The sequence below is a fragment of the Callospermophilus lateralis genome, chromosome 12, assembly GCF_048772815.1.
Source record: "Callospermophilus lateralis isolate mCalLat2 chromosome 12, mCalLat2.hap1, whole genome shotgun sequence".
NCBI lineage: Eukaryota > Metazoa > Chordata > Mammalia > Rodentia > Sciuridae > Callospermophilus > Callospermophilus lateralis.
Window position 1 is genome coordinate 75,845,937 of NC_135316.1, and position 19,622 is coordinate 75,865,558.

Genomic DNA, 19,622 nt, shown 5'->3' on the forward strand with positions numbered 1-19,622 from the left:
ATTTCTTTGCTCTTCTGGCATGAACTTCTAGCCTGTGGATGTTCTGCCTTCCCTGGGAGGGTATAGTTCTGGCGTAGGGGTTTACTTTGTTTAATTCTCTTCTCTGTGAAAGTGTTCTTTTTATGAGAATGATTCACTTCACAAGAATTCTTGCATTCTAGTTCACAATTAACTCATATATCAGTATCTTATCGCACATGTATATTCTTGATAGAAAAACAGGATTTACGTTATAGCCCTGTTGCTTTCCCCATGTACATGAGTCACTGGGCTCTCTAAACCTTAATCATTATCCCTGGAGATGAAATATGTTAACAGCTACCAAGTAAGATTTTTGGAACAATTGAGAATGTACAAAGTCCTTTTTAGCATGGTAGACGATGATGATGATGATGATGATGATGATGATGATTAGTCTTCATAATATTTGTGATAAACGTGGCACAGCTATAAGTTGGCTAAATACAAAAGAAAAGAGTAGGATGTTCTTCTTACATTTCTTTTCCCAACGTAATGGTTTGCTTCAGGTCTTGCCAAAGACAGAAGCAGGTCTTCCAACCCTTGGTTTGGTTTTGTAAAGCATCCCAGCAAGTGTGGATATTCCCGATGTTAACACAAAACGTGCAGTAAAGCCACCTGGGCAGGTGGGACTGTGGGCAGGGGACCAGAGCAGTTGGATGAAGGCCTCCCTACTCTGGCCTTTTCCAGCCACTAAATACAGAGCAATCAGAGCGGGACAGCGGGGTCCTCTGTGGGATGAGCTGGTGGCACCACCAGAATCCCTCCTCATCCGCTTCTCTGCCCTCTGAATTGCAGGACCAGCAGCAGCAGCAGCAGTCTCCATGTCGCCTCTCTTGCACGTCACCCTCTTCCTCCTTCACTTCTGCTTCCCTGGAGGGCACAGCCACCTCCCCCAAAGTCTGCTGATGCTAAAGACTGAGTTTGCACTTCGCCTCTACCGGAGCGCAGCAGCAGGTAGAAATGGCACAAACTTTGTCATCTCTCCCACCGGCGTGTCCCTCCCGCTGGAGATCCTGCAGTTTGGAGCCCAGGGGAACACTGGCCAGCAGCTGGTTGGCGCTCTGGGGTACACCGTGCATGGTAAGAGGCCCCCACGTGCAGGCTTCTTCACCCTCTCACTCTTCATGACTACTCTTCTCATTCTCGCTCACTGCTCAGGTGGTCGGGGGTAGGGAGGCAGGAGCTCAGCCCCCAGTGGTGCTCTCATGCAGAAAGATGACCACTGGGCAGGAAGGCAACAGAAGGCATTCAGACTTTGGAATGGTGGTTACCCTTGATTTTTAAAGCTCACTTCTAGCATCATGTTCCACAGTAATAATTTGGTTTCATTTCACACGGTCTTTTATAGTGCCAGGCCGAGTTGCAAGCACCTTGGAAACATTAATTAAATTAATTGCCACAACAATCCCGTGGAGGTTGGTGACTTTATTATCATCCTTATTTTGGAAATGAGCAACTAGGCACAGAGAGTGGAAGCAACTTGCTAGAGGTCACACAGCCAGTAAGGGGCAGAGTTGGATTCAAGCCCAGATTCTCTGGCTCCAAAGCCCATGTTTTTCATGAATCTGTGACTTCTGGCCAGTGTTCAATCTGCTGGCTTATTTTTATGAATTCTGTATCTTAGAGCATCTCTGCCAACAGCAGCAAGTTTCTTGAATGTAGCTCAGCCTCAGCTGAACTTTTCTCAGGGACCAGCTCAATGCCCACTCACCGTCTCCATGCTAAGCACACACGGGCTTTTTCTTCTCTATCTTAGAATAAGATCTTAATAAGAAGGATGGGACAACCTTTGTATAAACTGATTTGCCAGAAAGCACAAGAGCCAATACCAACACAGCCTGGTGAGAGCTTCTCGTTGAAATAGAATTCTGAGCTAGCAAGTAAAGGTTAGTACCCAACATGTCAGGCCCTAAGGCTCCAGCTGAGCTTCCACGCTCCAAGACCATGATGGTGACCATGCTGGCCACAGACAAATGTGGGTTCTCTCTGGGGATACTGAAGCAGAAAATAATTTATTGAACTTAATTGTTCTCAATAAGTATATCCCAGCAGTGCATAGATCCACAGACTTATTCTTCAACCCCATTAGATCTGGTGCAAGGCAATTCACCCAGGGCCGTGGGGCACCAACTGCACGTACTGGTACAGCATGAGGGTCTTGGCATACAGATGTGTACAGAAAACCCTGAACACAGGCAGCTCAGGCTCAGAGTAGCAAGGCACATAGCAATACACTCTCACCCTGCACTGTAAGTGCATTTGTGGGAGATAAGTTAGTACAGGGAAGGGAATGATTTATTCCCCTGGCAGATCTGAAGGCTCCCCAGAAGACGAGACATCTGAGCTGGGTTATGAAAAATAACAAGGAATGTGAAAGATAGGGCAGGTATTTTAGTCTTAAAATAGAGCCTCAGTGAAGTCAGGATTGGGGAAAAGACAGTTGCAATTGCTGCAGAGAAAGGAAACAGTGTGATTGACTCTGGTTGTTGGGTACAGTGTCAGTACCTGGTAACCAGATGTGAGGATGATCAGGGTGTCCTTTCAGCTCATGCAACAATCACCAAATGTCAAGAATTCGCAGTAGTCAAACTCTGTGGAACAATGATTCCATTTGCTGGGCATGGTGGCACACGTCTGTAATCTTAGTAGCTCGGGAAGCTGAGGCAGGAGGATTACAGCAATTTATCGAGGCTCTAAGCAACTTAGTGAGACCCTGTCTCTAAATAAAAAATAAAATGGGCTGGGGATGTGGCTTAGTGGTAAAGCCCCCCCCCCCTGGGTTTAATCCCCAATACCCCACCCAACCAATACTAATAGTAATAATATAATTCCACTTAATTTTCTTAATCATAAACTGCTTTATTTATCTTATGGAGCTATAAAGTTGTGAACAAGAATGTGCCATTTTCAGAGCTCTGGTTAATAGAATATCTCTATGCTTTGGTTTGCATCAGGATAGCTCTGAAAATCATGTGTGTACTACTTAAAACTAACACCAGTGCCCACTTCTTGCCCCCGCCCAGTCTTTTCTTTAAGACCAATAACACAGTATAAAGTCCTCAGCAAAACACGCCCAGGGCCAGGGGTACTGTGCCTTTTTAATCAATAGAAATATCTGTCCAAGTCTGCAGTGTGACACACCAACGTTGTCCCCTTTCTGTGTATCCGGATGCTGTGTGACCACCAGGAGCTTTGCCAGGGTTCCCGCCTCTGAGCCTCGAAGCACAGTGTGAGATTCAGAACAGGTACCAGAGATGTCTCCAAAGAGCACCTGGTTTTCACTCCGTGAAGCACGCCATTTCCCAGAGTCCCGACTTCTAGGGATCTTCCTTGTCCAGGGAGATTAATAAAGAACACTTCAGTGTTTTCTATTAAGAACAAGAACAGGACTAGGAACAGAGAGAGGCCTCAGAGATGAAAGGTGATCTGCCCCTGAAAAGAATTCTGTTTCATGATGCATATGGAGTTACTTTTATCAATGTGATGTCATTTGATCCTCACAGAAACCATATACAATATTAAGCCTCTATTCATATTCCTATTTTACAAATACGAGGGAATGACTTGCAAAACTCAGCTCACCTAATGGGCCAGTGCCAGAGACAGAATTCAAATGCTATATTTTCTGACTCCAAATCCTATGTTCTTTTCATAACCCCTCAGCTCTACTCTAAGCCATGGGGAAGTTGCATAAATATATAAGCACCCTGCCTTCTCTGTTTCTCGCCAAAGCATCGTCATGATCCTCTCAGCCCAGCCCAACTTACTGGAGACCACTCTAAAAACCCCCTTTTCCTTCTCTGGCAATTAAAATATTAGCATCCAAAAGACAGTTCTTGCACTTTGAGAATTTTATACACCTTAACCTCACAAAGTCAAGACCCACCAGATTCAGTGTCATAATTAAGAAGACTTATTTTAAAAAGGAAGGTACTTTCCATGCCAGTCTCTCAAATGAGCTGAAAGACTGTTTTGCAGCAGAACTCTTGACTTTCCTCGGGCACTTTTCATCACTCTATGCTCGTCCCAGGGACCCTCTCCTCAAGCCCTTCACAGCTCCCTCACTCCACCCCTGGTGTCCCACAGCCCGTGTGGCTTTCTTTTCTTTGTCTTCCTTCCCTCCCTCAGCATTTTCTTAGAACTACCTGATTATGTCCCCTCTTGCAGCAAGAAAGGCAGCTTTCTATTTCAGAGATGGAAGGCAGAGAGAGAGAGAACCAGCAGCGACAGGATTCTGCTTCAAGGGCTGTGGGAGAAGCGGGTTCTCACTCTCACATCAGTTACATCTGATCCATCACAGAAAAGGATCCGGAATACAGCAAATACAGCAAAACAGGAGGCTACTTGCTCCACAGCCACCTTCATCCCCAAGAGAACAAAGCCACCCAAGCAGAGGGTCCACAGCCCACTGGCTCCTTGCCCTGTGGGCAACAGGACATTGACCACTTTGATGAAACTGAGAAGAGAATGGACTTCTCTGGCTCAGCTCCCTCATCTATAAATGGGGATCACAATAGGCAATCATTCACAGGGCTGTTGGAAGAACTGAATGCGATCGGGAACGCAGAGCACTCGGCACACTGTCTGTGCACACTGTCAGCCTAGAGTAGTTTTCATTTCTGGCAAGGCATACTCCTGTGTACAAATGGGCAAGGACAGGCCGGCTCAGAAGGAGATCAGACTTCATGCTAAAATCAACCGCAAGCCAGTTTACTCTGCTCTGTTCATTTGTAAGAACACTGGTTTCTGGCCCAGAGAAGGTAGGGGGATAGAGAAAATGCTCAGGATCGCCCCTAAGGTGAACTAGTGAAATGTCTCAGGGCTCCTCTGCAGACAGCCAACATTCTGCAGAGATGTGATCCCAGAAATACAGATGACCTCCCTGGCTAAGGTAAAATCTCACTGTAAGGACTTTCATTTCTTTTCTCACTATGATACAATGCAAGAACTCAAGTTAGGCTGTAATTCATGTGATCAAGTCAGCTTTTTAGAGTTGTGGATTCTAAGAAGCAGTTTCTAAGATTCTAAGCAGGATTCTAAGAAGTAGTGAGTGATTTGTAGATGAATAACATCTGTCCGCTACTATACTTGGCAGCCAGGGGGCCGTAACCAGGGTGAATTCTGGGTACTGTACTCCCTCCCAAAGGATGTGAGCCAGGCTACTTTGGGGTCTTCTGCTGCCTCCTGGTTTGGCCTCTGCAACCTGAAAGATGTCAGAGTGGACAGACCCCAAGCTGAGTGAGAGATGCATCTTAGTATGTGACATGGCAGGGCATTATGTCTTGCAGGGAGGATTTGGGGACAACTACAGGGATGTGCCTGAGAATGAGGTGAGACACAGAGGAGAACAGGAAGGAGGTATCCTGCAGGCAGCCTACAGAGCTTCACCCCCAGAACACCAGCTTATGGGATGTCTTGGGAGTCTAGAAGCTGCAGCTTGTAAAATAAAATCTACCATGGATTATGGAGACAAGGCAGCAATTCCCATGTAAATAGTATAGAAATAGAAATCTAGCTGCCATCCAAGGAGGTGGAAGCTCGTTACTCACTCTCTCCATGGTTATTTCCTCAACAATCTTGCAGCTTCTCACTGATGCAATAACATGAGCCTTCTGCTGAGTTGTAGGGAGATGGGGGATGGGAAATGTTCTTACCTTTCCTCTGTATTTTTCAAATTGAAAGCATAGTTCTAAAAGAGGCTGCTTGGGTTTATGGCATGCTGTCATATAAGGCCCCAGGAAAGGTATCTTGACAACACAACATCCTGGCCACTGCCCATCACTGTTACTTGTGACATTGCATATAAAGCTCTTGACTTTGCAAATATTTGAAAGCCCTTCACCCTGCACTTTGGACCTCCATTGTCCCAGCTCTAGCCACTCTAGTCCAGCACTTGTCCACAGTCCTGAATCAGTATCTTAGAACAGAAGAACAGCTCCTTATCTTAGTTGACTTCATTGCAGCCAGATTTCTTTTTCTTTCTTTCTTTTTTCCCTCCCTTGGGAATTGATCCCAGGGATGCTCTACCACTGAGCCACATCTCCAGTCCTTTCTATTTTTTCATTTTGAGACAGGGTATCTCTAAGTTGCCTAGGCTGGCATTGAACTTGCCATCCTCCTAAGTCAGTGGGATTACAGGCATGCGCCCCTGTGCCCTACTGCAGCTGGATTCCTTCAGATCTAGCATGGCTTCTTCCCAACTTCTACTTTTTTTTTTTTTGGCTAGGAATCAAAGCCAGGCCTCATGCCTACTAGGCAAGTGCTCTACCACTGAGCTGTGTCCCCAGCAGGGTTTCTTCCCAGCCAGCTAGGCTGATTCCTGAGCGGGCTTAGCTCTGACTTTTCTAAATTGACTATGCACAGGGATACACCTTATGAAATAAGAGTGCGTTGCTGAGGTCCCGTTTCCATGCAACACGCAGACGGACATTGTGCTGACTTCTTCCTCACAGTCCCCATTGACTGCTTATCCTTACTTCTCTTTCACAGACCCTAAGGTGAGAGATTCCTTGCATGCTGTTTATGCCACACTGCGCAACTCCAGCCACGTCACCGAGATGGAGCTGGCCTGCACCCTTTTTGTGCAAGCTGGAATGCCACTGTCCCCCTGCTTTGTGGAGCAGGTCTCCTGGTGGGCCAACAGCAGCCTGCAGTCGGCTGACCTCAGTGAGCCCAACCGCACTACCATCTGGGCCAAGGAAGGGGCATCCAGACCAATCACAGGTAAAAGAAAACCATCCTCCTTCACAAGGCTAAAGTGAGGGCTGCAAAGACAGAGTATCACCCAACGCTTGTAAGAAGCCATGGTGATGGGTGCGTGGGCTGCGCTCCACTGCAGCGCAAGTTTGTTTTCTTGGGAGATCCTACCCCTGAATGACATGCTCTGTGAAACAACTGAAGCTGACTTTGTCCCTGTCCCCACCCCACTCACCCCCCACCACATGCACACACACACACACACACACACACACACATGAATGCACAGAAAAGTGTTCCTCAGAGTCTCTGCCTCTGACACACCTTACAGGCTTTGTCCCATGTCATTGTTCCGCAGGGTAAGTTTCCACTGAGCTCTGTGCTCATCTACAGTTAACCCCCTGTGAGAATAAAATGTCAGAGGGGCTGAAAAATTGTTTCTTGGGAATTTAGGATATGGAAATAATTCAAAAGAAGAAAAAGTTGTATGCAATAAGATGTTTAGCACAGTTTCATTGAAGAAAAATATATTTATAACCTAACTGTCCAGCAATGAGGGATGATTCAGAGAGGTCTGGCACCTGCCACCCTGCCATTGTAATTTTTATTGAAAATCATTAATATTTACTGAGCACTTAATTTATTTATTTAGCACTGTTCGAAATTCATTTTTTCAGCTGCGCGCTGTGGCTCACGCCTGTAATCCCAGTAGTTTAGGAGGCTGAGACAGGAGGACCCTGAGTTCAAAGCCAGCCTCAGCAATAGCGAGACACTAAACAACTCAGTGTGACCCTGACTCTAAACAAAATACAAAATAGGGCTGAGGATGTGGTGGGGTGCCCCTGAGTTCAATCCCTAGTACCAAAAAAAAAAAAAAAAGAAAAGAAAACAAAGAAAGAAGGAAATTCATTATCTGAGTTTAGTTTCACATCAGTCCTAGGAGGCAGGTGTACTAGGAGGTAGTACTGTTACCATTTTAAAAATGGAGCAACTGAGGCACTGAGGCTGGAGCCCCCTGTCTGCCCAAAGTCCACAAAGTCAGGATTCTAACACAGGGTGTGGGACTCTAGCATCCTTGGTAATTACTCATGTTACCCAAAAATATGGAGAACGTTCAATACCCAAAGTTGTTTAAAAAGAAGAATAGGGGACTGGGGCTGTAGCTCAGTGGCAGAGCACTTGCCTAGTATATGTGAGGCACTGGGTTAGATCCTCAGCACCACATAAAAATAAACAAGTAAAGTAAAGGTATTCCGTCTATCTATAACTACAAAAAAAAATTAAGTAGAATAGGAAGTGATAGAATATGTATTCATTGAGCTGAAGTACTTGCAGTTCTTCCTCAATTTTCTCCAATGTTTCATGACATCTGGTCAATTTACTTTAAAAGGTTTAATTCCCTCTCACCTCCTTGTGCTGCCAGGACACACCCACCCTTGCCCCCTGCAAAAGCCACACTAGCTGCTTTCTCAATTCCTGGACAAATTTGTCCTTGAAGAAAAGGTGGCCATTAGTGCAGCCATCCCAAGGGCAGAGCCTGAAGCCGGGCCCATCCAGTCTGAATTCAAGGTTTCTCAGGTAACTGGAGGATGGTGGCTTTGCCCATCACAAGTATATGGCTTTGGCCAACTTCTCCAAGCATCTGTGAAGTAAGGAATAACAGGGATGAGTCAGTGAGAATTTGTTCCAATATTTAGAACAAAGCCCAGTGCAAAGAATATGTTTATTAAACAAATAAAGGGCCAAGACAAAAAAAAACTGTCCCTGTAGGGGTAGTCTGCCTGTCCTCTTTCTGGTAATGCATGAAATTTTAACTTCAGCCCTCCAGAGACAATGCTCTGGACATTGCTGTCTCAGAAGGGGATACAGCTCAGCAATGGTCAATGGAGATCTAGGGGTGACACAGTGTGGCACCTCCCTGTCACTACACCTAGTTCCTCAGGGGTCTGTCTAGAAAAAGAATGGCTTTAGACAGAACCAGAGGGAGCCCCCCAAAATGCTCAGGGAAGAACAAAGGCATGGTCTTCAGTAGCAGCTCTTTAGAAGTGTGTACATATTTCACCATTAATGGATATTAACAAGTAGGCTGCAGCCCATCTTTGGAAATGCCTCACTGACCTCCAGAGTCCGTGGGCAGGTGTCAGGGACTCAGACTCACTTCTGAGTTCTCACTTTCTATTCCCACCACCCACGCTGAGAGCAGCTAGTGTGACCTCAGATCCCCTGGCAATACAAGCAGCTGAGACAGGGAATTAAAACATTTTTAGTAAACCAAAAAGACACTGGGAAACATGAGGGGGGGGGAGAGATGGAGAATACTACATCAAAAAAGATCTTGTATGTTTTAACTCTGCACTCCTTCTCTACACAAATATTGTGTTCAGTTCAATCATAACGTACATTTACACCCCTGCTCTCCTGCTTGCTAGGTAAGAGCCCAGGTGGCCTGCCATGGGAGCAGATCAACGCAGCATCTGCTCAGCTCGCACTGGTGAGCACCATGACCTTCCAAAGCACGTGGAGGAGGAGATTCTCCTCCACCAATTCACAGCCCCTGCCTTTCACCTGTGCTCGTGGCCGCATCTTCCAGGTCCCCATGATGCACCAAATGGCTGAGGTCAACTATGGTAAGCCCCTTCCCCTAAGCTGTCTGAAGTGGGAGGAAGCCCGGGGCCCTGTGGGCAGGAGAGGGAAGGTCAGGCCTCTGCTCCCAAAGGATCAGGATTGAGATGTGTCTCCATGTGGGTCCATTATCAGGGCTACGGCTTTGGCCAAAGGAAAGCCCAGGTGGAAAGACTTAGAGAAAGGGGTCTGTGTACCATGTGTGCTGACAAGACAGTGTGGACACAGATGTGGAGCACAACCCAATTTCATGCTTGACATGTCCTTCTGCACTTAATAAGAATAGAGTTAATGTGAAATCAAAAATGTTTGAACTGAACCGCCTGCCCTGGCAGGCACTCTGATAAAATGGGTGCTGAACAAGGAGGAAGATTGAGACTAAAATGCTTTCCAAAGCCTCCCAGAGGAGGCTCTGCTTGGCAGCCACTGCTCCTGAAATGCCATGGTTCTGTGTACCCACCTGCCTGATGGTCACTCATCTTGGTGAGATAGAGGTGCGGCGGGTGGGGTTTGCCCAATGCTGGTGCATGCCTGGAGGTCCCCATCCCAGCAGCCTGCTGTGGGTGGTAGACTCAGCAGGCCCTGCACTGCAGGAAAGAACAGGCCCCACTTCTTGCTATACACTTCTCCAAAGCCATGTCTCAAGCCTCAATTTTGCTGAAGGCTTAGCCTTCTGCAGCCTGTGAGGCTCATTATGTTCTTATTCAGAGAAAAACCAGTGAGATTTCAGTCGGCATCTTCGGAACTTTGGCATTTAGAAAGCTAGCAAGTAGTCCTGCTTTGGTTCCATCCAGGCACATGTGAGTGCTCAGTAAAGGCACTTATCTGTTTAATCAACCAATAATTGCTTGTGGAGGTCGAGTAAGATGAGAAGGATGTCTACTGGATAAACAAATGTGCAAGAACAGTTTATTATGGTTTTTATTTTTATCATTTTATCATTGCTATTGTCACCGTGCTGGGTGTTTTGACTGTTGGCTGTGTGATGACAGGCAGGCTCTGGGTGGCTTTTGTTCTTCCCAGCACACCCAGGGTGCAGAGCATGGTGGCTGGCACACAAAGGACAGTGAATAAGTAACCACAGAATAGCTGAAATATGCACTAGGAACTGTGTCCCCGTCTCTTCCTACTGAGCCTAAGATTCTGCCTTCACCCGCAGCCAACTCTGCTGTTTCCTGACACACGCCAAGACCTTGGTCTTGAAATCCTCCCAAGGAAGGGATCTGGGCTGGGGTCCACCTGAGGCTCGCTGCCCCCTGGGTTGCCTACATGACTCACTATCTTTTTCTTGTCACTGGGCCCAGTCACTGTCTGTTTGTTCACTAGCAACTCTTGCTGGGTCTTCCTGCCAGGTCATCTGTGTCTGCTGCCACCTGCCACCTGACCCATCACACTTTCTTGAAATTATGCTCTGCTTGGCAGCCTAGACTTGTCCCCAGCCAGCCATATTCATTGTCTATGCGCTCCCAGCTGCCCTTCCTGAGACCTGTTTGTTTAGTTCACAGGTTACGATTGGTCCGTCTCCATGTCAAATCTAGACTGGACTCATGGTTTTTATTTCGGTCTGTGTCGTGCTTTAAAGGTTGGGAAATCTCATAAGAAATTTGGATTTAGAGTTTTAATTGAAAGATAGGGAGATCTGGTACAAAAGGCCTGGGTCCCCAGCCAGGATTGAATGGGCTTCCCCTTTAAGACAGGGTATATGGTTCTACCCTGTTCCATCATCATCATCCAGCCCAGCCACTGCAGGCCTTATGACTTGGGCCCTTGGGCCTTAGGATCAGTGAAGGGACCACGTCACTCAGCAGTCGTCAGCCTCATGCTGCTCCCTGAGAGTAAGAAGATCTTCTATTTTATTATTTACAGTCCTGTAAACCTGCCTCTACCCTTGGTGTGGCACTATTTGGTCCCCCTGGCTCCCGGGACAGAGCTAATTCGTTATCCCCTGAATCCCCAGGCCAGTTCCAGGACACTGCAGGCCATCAGGTGGGGGTCCTGGAGCTACCTTACCTGGGAAACACAGCAAGTCTATTCCTCGTGCTGCCCCGCGACAGAGGTGCCCCCTTGGGCCACATTGAACCGCACCTCACAGCCAGAGTCATCCACCTCTGGACCACCAGGCTGAGAAGAACCAGGATGGATGTGTTCCTCCCCAGGTAAGTGGCTCCATCCACTTTACAGCCGTCCACAGGGCCCAGATTTGAAGCCAAGTGGTCTGATTCAAGCATCTCTCTTTACCCACTGGACTGGCTTGTTTAATGCTCCTCCAGAGCTTAGGATGATGGGGAATTACCCCAGAGTTTGAGTCCATTTCAGAGACACTGCTGACCAGTTCGTGGCACATACCAAAATGAACTTATTTCCCAGGGTCTGCCCCAAGACACTCTGTTCTCACTGGGTCTTCCTGTCAGGTCATCTGTGTTTGCTGCCACCCTGCCACCTGACCCAGCACCCTTTTCTGAAGTCATGCTCCCACACCCCCTGCTCCAGCTGCATGCCTCAACCAATTTCTGAGACAGCAGAGGAAGCTCAGTGTTGCTCCCTTGAAAGAATGTGCCCCAAATCTTATCACATCTTAAAGAGTAATACAACTATCATTTTCCCCAAACCAAAGAGGTAAGGTGGCTTATGAAACTAACCAAATAAAATTCTAATCAGAAACCAAATTAAGGCATAAAAATGTGAGACTTGAAGTCTCTGTGTGGAAGGTTCTTATTGGTCCTAAATAGAGGAAATCCCTCCTTTAAGAAACCCTAATAAGTACACATACAAATTTCCAAGTGAAATAACAGCAGTACATTTTGCTTTTCCAAAGTACAGTGTTAACAAGACTCATTATTTTATGAAGGGATCCCACCAAAGATTTCTTTAAATGTTGAGCTTCTCTGGTGCAGTTGAGATGAGAGAGAATTTATAATAGATTTGCAGACCAGCAATAAGAAAGTGTCGCTGTCCAGGGCCTCCTTTGCTATGTGTGATGTCATGCTCCATCCACTGGTGGCCTAGCTTTCACTCCACAGCCAGAGCTCTCAGCAGGCAAGGGCAGTGGCCTTGGCAGTTCTTCCCTGAGCAGTTAAAAATAAGCCTGTGTGTTGGAACAAAAACATACAGAGACCCAGTGAGTTAGGGCCAAGATCTAAAGTGGGATCAGGCACAGTCTAGGGCAGAAGGTGAACTGAACTCTAAGATATAGTCTCTCTCTTAAAACCAAATATTCAGACTACCAAAGCCCCAAGCCTGGACATTTCAACAGATCTCTGGGGCGTGGAGCAGAAGCAGACCCTATCTTCCTGTTATATCCGAGAGAAGCTCAGTGAAGAGAGGAAGAGGCTGTTGCTGTTAAATGTAGAAAAAAAGCAGCCTGCTGCAGGGTTTCACCACCGTCTTAGGATAAAGTTGGCTGTCTCTTCCTGGAGCAGCTGATGTAAGCAGGGGGCCCCAGGGAAAAGTGCAGCTCCATTGAGAACTCTCCAGTCTCTTCCCCAGGGTTGGCACTGTTTGGTTCCCCTGGCTCCTCTGACACAGGTAATTGCTGACCTGCTAAATCCCCAGGCCAGTTCCAGGACTCTGCAAGACCCTGGGAGGAGATCATGGGGAGTGCATTTCAGAATCACTGCTCATGGCACAGACTGAAGTGAACTTACTTCCTGGGGGTCTTCCCAAGACCAGATACTCTGCCTCCAGCTTCATGCCACAACCAGTTCTCAGGACAGGGGAAGAAGCCCAGTGCTGCTCCCTTGAAAAAAATGTGCCCCAAATCTCCACTGTCTTCCAATTCTGCCTTAGGAGTCCCAAATGTTCCAGCAAGGATCCTGAAAAACATTGGAGGTCAGGGGAGGGAGGGGGAGAAGGCAGGGATCTTGGTGAACCAACTATTAGTTAATAACTTGATTTCATTATGATAAAAGTTTTTAAGATCTCCCTAAGTCTATCAAGCCTCTTACTCAAGAAGGGTAGACGTTTTTAGGAAAATAAGAACATTTCACAAGCAAAACTAAATAATTTTTTTTTTAATTTAGCTTTAATGCCTTTAGGGAATAAACTGAAAATAAATTAAAACTGTTTTAATTTAAGTCTAGGTTTAGATATAAACTATGGACCACAGTAGACCCAAAGTCAACTTTTGAACAACTAATTACCTTTAGTTCCCTCAAATCATTCATTCATCATTTACTATTTACTTATAAAGTAACTATTTACTTATAAAGAAATAGAATAAAATGCATAGGGACCATTAGTCTTTCTTAGGAATGATTATCATATTAAAGAAATAACCAGAAAATTAAGAATGAGTATTTAAGGATCATGTACATCCATGACCATGTAATCCACAAAGACTAATAATACCAAATACACATTTGATAAATAAAACATTTGGTGATTAGGTCAACATAGTAGCAAGTTGATAATGTGTTAGTCTGTTTTCTATTGGCTTGAAAAAATACATGAGGCTGGGCACTTTATAAAAGAAAGAGGTTTATTTAGTTCCAGTTCTGGAGGTCCAAGAACATAGTGCTGGCATCAGCATAGCTCTGGTGAGGGCCTTCTGGCTACATCTCAATATGGCAGATGGCATCATGGCAGGAGCCCATGCAAGAGGGAGAGATCAATGGAAGAACAGGATGGTAGAGGCTTGCTTTTTTTTTTTTTTTCAAAACAACACATTCTCCTGGTAACTAATTGCAAAATACTATATTAATCCCTTTCAAGGATCTTGCCCCAGTTACTTCATCACCTTCCACTAGGCCCCACCTCTTAAGGGTTGCACCATCTCAACACCATCACACTGTGGCAAGCTTCTAGCACATGAGTCTTTGGGGAACACATCCAAACCGTATCTACACCACAGTCTTTAAAATCCACCAGACCTCATAGATCCAAAACAAGTTTTGCCCCCTTCAAGGACTTGTTAATCATCATCATGGGGGTCTATACTTTTCTAAAGCTGTTTTCTTCTTTTTTTAATCCCCTTAAAATTCACTCTCAACATGCACAATTCACTGGTTTTTAGTATATTCACAAAATTGTGCCACCATTGCTACTATCTAATTCAGGAACATTTCATCACCTAAAAAAGAATCCCCACACCCATTAGCTGCTCCTCAGTTCCCTCTTCCCGGGCCCAGGCCATCACTAGTCTACTTTTCTCCATTGATTTGCCTCTTCTGGACATTCCATGTAAATTAGATCATACCATGTAGTTCTTTGTATATGAATTCTTTCACTTACATGAAGTTTAAAGTTCATCCGTATAGCATGAATCAGTACTTCAGTCTTTTTTTTTTTGGTGCTGGGGATCAAACCCAGGACCTTGTGCATACAAGGCACTCTGCCACCTGAACTATATCCCCAGCCCTACTTCAGTCCTTTTGTAGTTGAATAATATTCTGTTGCATGGATACTATATTTTGCTTAAGTTTGTTTTAAATTTACAAAATTATGTTTTAAATTATAATTTATAAATTCATTAATTCATAAATATTGGAGGTGTAAGACACTTTTCTGTTGGTTTCCACTTTTTGTCAAACCAACCATAACATCTTTGCATTTGTTTATGTTTCTCTGGATTGAAAAATACATGTATATGAAATTCATGCATTTTGTGTGGATATATATTTTTAAGTGTCTTGGATATACACCTAAGAAGAGAATTCCTGGGTCATGTGGAAACCCATTTTGAGGAATTTCCAGGATGTTTTCCAAGTGGCTACACCATCTTACATGCCCATGACTTATCTGTGGGTTTCATTTTCTCTACATTTTTATCAACATCTGCTACTGTCCATCAATTTTTATTAAAGTATCTTAGTTGGTATGAAGTGGTATCTCGTTGTGGCTTTTATTTGTACTTCACTAATTACTAGTAATGTATAACATATTTTATTCACTTGTTGATCATTTATGAATTTTTTGAGAAAAAAAAATCTATTCAGATCCTTTTCCCATTTTTGTTTGTTTGTTTGTTTGTTTTTGGAAATGGAGATTGACCCTGGGGTGCTTAATCGCTGCCTCATCCTCAGCTTTTTTATATTTGATTTGGAGATGTAGTCTTGCTAAGTTGCTCAGGGCCTCCCTAAGTTGCTGAGACTGGCTATAAACTTGTGATCCTCTTGCCTCAGCCTCCCAGGCCACAGCGATTACAGGCATGTGCTACTGCACCTAACTCTTTGCCCATTTTTAAATTGGTTATCTTTGTTGTTGAGTTGTAATCATTTTTTATTTATTCTGGATATTAGACCCTCATTAGATATATGCTTTATAAATATTGTCTCCCATTCTGTGTGTTGTCTTTTCAATTTCTTCATCTTTAAAGCACAAAAGTTGTCCATTTTTTATGAAGCTCAGTTCATCTATTTTTTTTTTTTCTTTTCTTTCTTGTGCTTTTGATGCCATGGCTAAGAAACCATTGCCTAACCAAGGTCACAGAGATAATGTCTATGCTTTTTTCCTAAGAGTTTTATAGGCTTATCTCTTATATTTAGGCTTTTGATTCATTTTGAATTAATTATTATATACTTGACCCTTGAACAACATGGGAGTTAGGGGAATCAACCCCCTTGCAATAGAAAATCTGCATATAATTTTTGATTCACTCAAAACTTAACAACGAATAGCTTGCTGTTGACCAGAGTCTTAACAATGATGTAAAGTTGTTTTACAAAATTTTTTGTATAATATGTATATTATTTATGGTGAAAAATGTGCTAGCAATCACTATTTATGGAGATACACAATGTACTAGAGAAAAGACCTGCTCATGCAGAGATGAACAGGGTCAAGTGGAATTGTAAGCTAATATACTACTTGAGCTCACTGCAGTAACAAGAGGCAGTTACAAAAGCATCACAGTAGAACAACATGTACTACAGTTAATTTTACATAGTTATGATTTATACTCCATCTCTGCATTTGTTTATATTTCTCTGGATTACAAATGGTGCCATATATATTCATAATATTTTTGGTATTTCTAGACTTTATGTTTAGACTGAGAGAGGTTCGTTTCAAATTATTACAAATCTCCAGAAAAGAAAGAATATAAGTGGACCTGTGCACTTCAACCTATATGTTCAACTGTCACTGTTTATGATCTGATATAAAGGTTTAACATCATTCACTTACATATGGCTACCCACTTATCTCAATACTGTTTGTTGAAGACTATCTTCCTGGTACCAATGTCAAAATTCATTATCAAATGTATGAGTTTACTTCTGGACTCTCAATTCTGTTCTATTGGCATAAACATCTAGAACCTTTGCCAGTACCATACAGTTTTGATTACTGTGGCTTTGTAGAAAGTTAGTAATCAGGAAGCATGTATCCTTAAACTGTATTCTTTTTCAAGATTTTTAGCTATTCCTGGCCCCTTGCACTTTCATATGAATTTTAAGATCAGCTTATCAATTTCTTCCAAAAAGGTCAGTAAAATTTAGATAGGGACTGTGTTGAATCTATAGATTGCTTTGGGAGAATATTGCTTTCTAATAACATAAGTGTTTCAAGCCATCAAAACAGGATGTCTTTCATTTAGGTCTGTTTCTTACAGCAATGTTTTGTAGTTTTCACTGGACACATCTTATGCTTACATTGGTGAATCTGTTTCTAAGTATTTTATCCCTTTTTATTCTATTGTAAGTGGAATTGTTACTACAGCTCTGTAGCATAATTTAAGAGCTGAATTGTGATGCCTCCTGCTTCACTTTTCTTACTAAGTATTGCTTTGGCTATTCTTGGCCTATTATTTTTCCAAATAAACTTCATAACTGCTTTTTCTATTTCTATGAAGAATGTCATAGAATGTCATTGGAATTTTAATAGGAATTTCATTAAATCTATAAAGCACTTTTGGTAGCATGGCCATTTTGACAATATTAATTATCCTATCCATGAATATGGGAGATCTTTCCATCTTCTAAGGTCTTCTTCAGTTTTCTTTAGTGCTCTATAGTTTTCATCGTAGAGGTCTTTAATCTCTTTTGTTAGATTGATTCCCAAGTGTTTGTTTGTTTACTTTTAAAGCTATAGTGAATGGGATAGTTTTCCTAATTTCTCTTTCAGATGATTCATCATTGAGGTATAGGAACACAATTGATTTATGGGTATTGATTTTATATCCTGCTACTTTTTGGAATTCATTCATGAGTTGTAGAAGTTTTCTAGTGAAGTTTTTTGGGTCTTCTAATATAGAATCATGCCATCAGCAAATAGGGATTGCTTGAGCTCTTCTTTTCCTATTTGTATCCTTTTATTTCTTTCTTTTGCCTAATTACTCTGACTAGTTTCAAGGACTATGTTGAATTGAAATTGTGAAAGAAGGCCTCCTTGTCTTGTTCCAGTTTTTAGAGGAAAGGCTTTCAATTTTTCTCCATTCAAAATGATGTTGGTCTGGAGTTTAACATATATAGCTTTTACAATGTTGAGGTATGTTTCTACTACCCCTAGTTTTTCTAGTGTTTTGAAGATGAATGGATGCTATATTTTGTCAAATACTTTCCCTGCATCTATTAAGATAATCATAATTCTTATCTTTAAGTCTATTGGTGTTATGAATTATATTATTGATTTGTTTGTTGAACCAACCTTGAATGATTTTCCCAATTTTGTATTCATGTTGTTCATTGCTAGTATACAGAAACACAAGTGATTTTTATATTTTTATTTTGTCTCCTGCCACTTTGACAAATTCATTTATTAGTTCTAAAGTTCTAATCATTCGTGTGTGTGTGTGTGTGTGTTTGTGTGTGTGTTTTCTTTGGGACTTTCTATACATGAAACCAAGTCATTTGTGAAAGTAGATAGATTTACTTCTCCTTTCTAGATGCCTTCTATTTCTTTTTCCCGTGTAATTGTCCTGTACAAGGTAAAACATAAATGGTGAGAGTAGACATCCTTTGCTTGTTCCTGAACTTAGAGGGAAAGATTTCAGTCTTTCACTACAAACTATGATGTTGTGGGGTTTTTTTTGTAGATGCCCCTCATCAATTTGAGGAAGTTACCTCATATCCCAAGTTGGTTGAGTATTTGATGATTGCTTTTAACCATTAAAAGGTGTTGGATTTTATCAAGCTTTTTCCTGCACCTTTATTCTGATTCTGGTGCATTATCTTAATTTTCATATCTTGAACCCATCTTAAATTCCTGGGGTAAAACTCATTTGATTATCATGCAACTTATATGGTATGGATTCAATTTGCTAGTATTTTGGTGTGGTCTTTACATCTATATTCATAAGAGATATTGGTTTATAGTTTTCTTATATTTTTTTTCTAGTTTTGGTAAAGGGCATTTTTTTTGTTGTTTTTTTGTTTACTCAAGCTGTTTTTATAGCATTTCTTCTTGATCTACCTCTGTAGTCATATAAGAAAATCACTTTAATCTTTTGTAGTCATACCTCCCTTTCACTGATATTCTTAATTTACTAAAAATTCAGTTTTATCACCCATCCTAATCACTATACTTGGTTTCAAAGAGACAATAACTCTTTCTCAATATCTTTTGAGAAACATCAATAAAACCACAATGGCAACAATAGGTACACAGGCCGTGTTGGGCATTGTTCTGAACACTTGACAAGGATACTTCATTTAACCTTCACAACCCTACAAACAAAAACCCCTCTTATGTTCATTTTATAGATGAGGATACTGAGGAAAAGAGAAGTGAAGTCACTTGAATCAGAGGTGAAATAACTACTCCCTCACCTAGAAAGAGGTTGGGCCAGTATTCAAACCCAGGCTCCAGATTCTCAAACATATACTCTTAACCACTATGTTTCAGCATTTAGAATTCTTGAAAGGTATGTTTCAGTACTTCAGAAAATTTCAGAAGAGGTGGTCATTGATGGACATTGAAAAATGTCAGCATACATGAAGGCAGCACATACCTTTTTCTGAAACTATTCTGAAAGTCCAAAAGACACTTTGATGAAAAAGTCTGCTACTTTTGCTTAAAACATTAGTCACATTGTCTCATATAGCAATGAAGACCTTTGATATCAAATGGTCCTGTCCAGTATTTTTACTCTCTGGCAAATTCTTTCTGGTTTATGGAAAAAAAAAATCTAAATTCCACTTCAAAATTCTTTTCCAAAGAAAAACAGCAGGATTGAAAGGATTCTTCAATCCTTGAAAGGATTCTTCAGTGGTTAAATCTTTAAGGCCTTACCCTTGGGGAAATATTGTAAAGTTGGTGTGTTGATACTTCCTGCTCAAAAGGATAACCAAGTTTCTCTGCTCTGCATCAAGGCACACACTACACACAGCAAACATGAAAATGTCTTA

At 42.6% G+C, this 19,622-nt stretch overlaps 1 protein-coding gene across 1 annotated transcript in view; it reads left to right on the forward strand.

Annotated features, from left to right (window-relative positions):
* The first annotated feature begins 842 nt into the window (after positions 1-842).
* The window catches only part of Serpine3 (serpin family E member 3), a 29,082-nt gene continuing 10,302 nt past the window's right edge, over positions 843-19,622 (forward strand). The window contains exons 1-4 of the mRNA XM_076871965.1: positions 843-1,101; positions 6,511-6,744; positions 9,147-9,344; positions 11,297-11,495. Of these exons, the coding sequence (XP_076728080.1) occupies positions 843-1,101; positions 6,511-6,744; positions 9,147-9,344; positions 11,297-11,495 (890 nt within the window). The remainder of the gene's footprint in view (positions 1,102-6,510; positions 6,745-9,146; positions 9,345-11,296; positions 11,496-19,622) is intronic.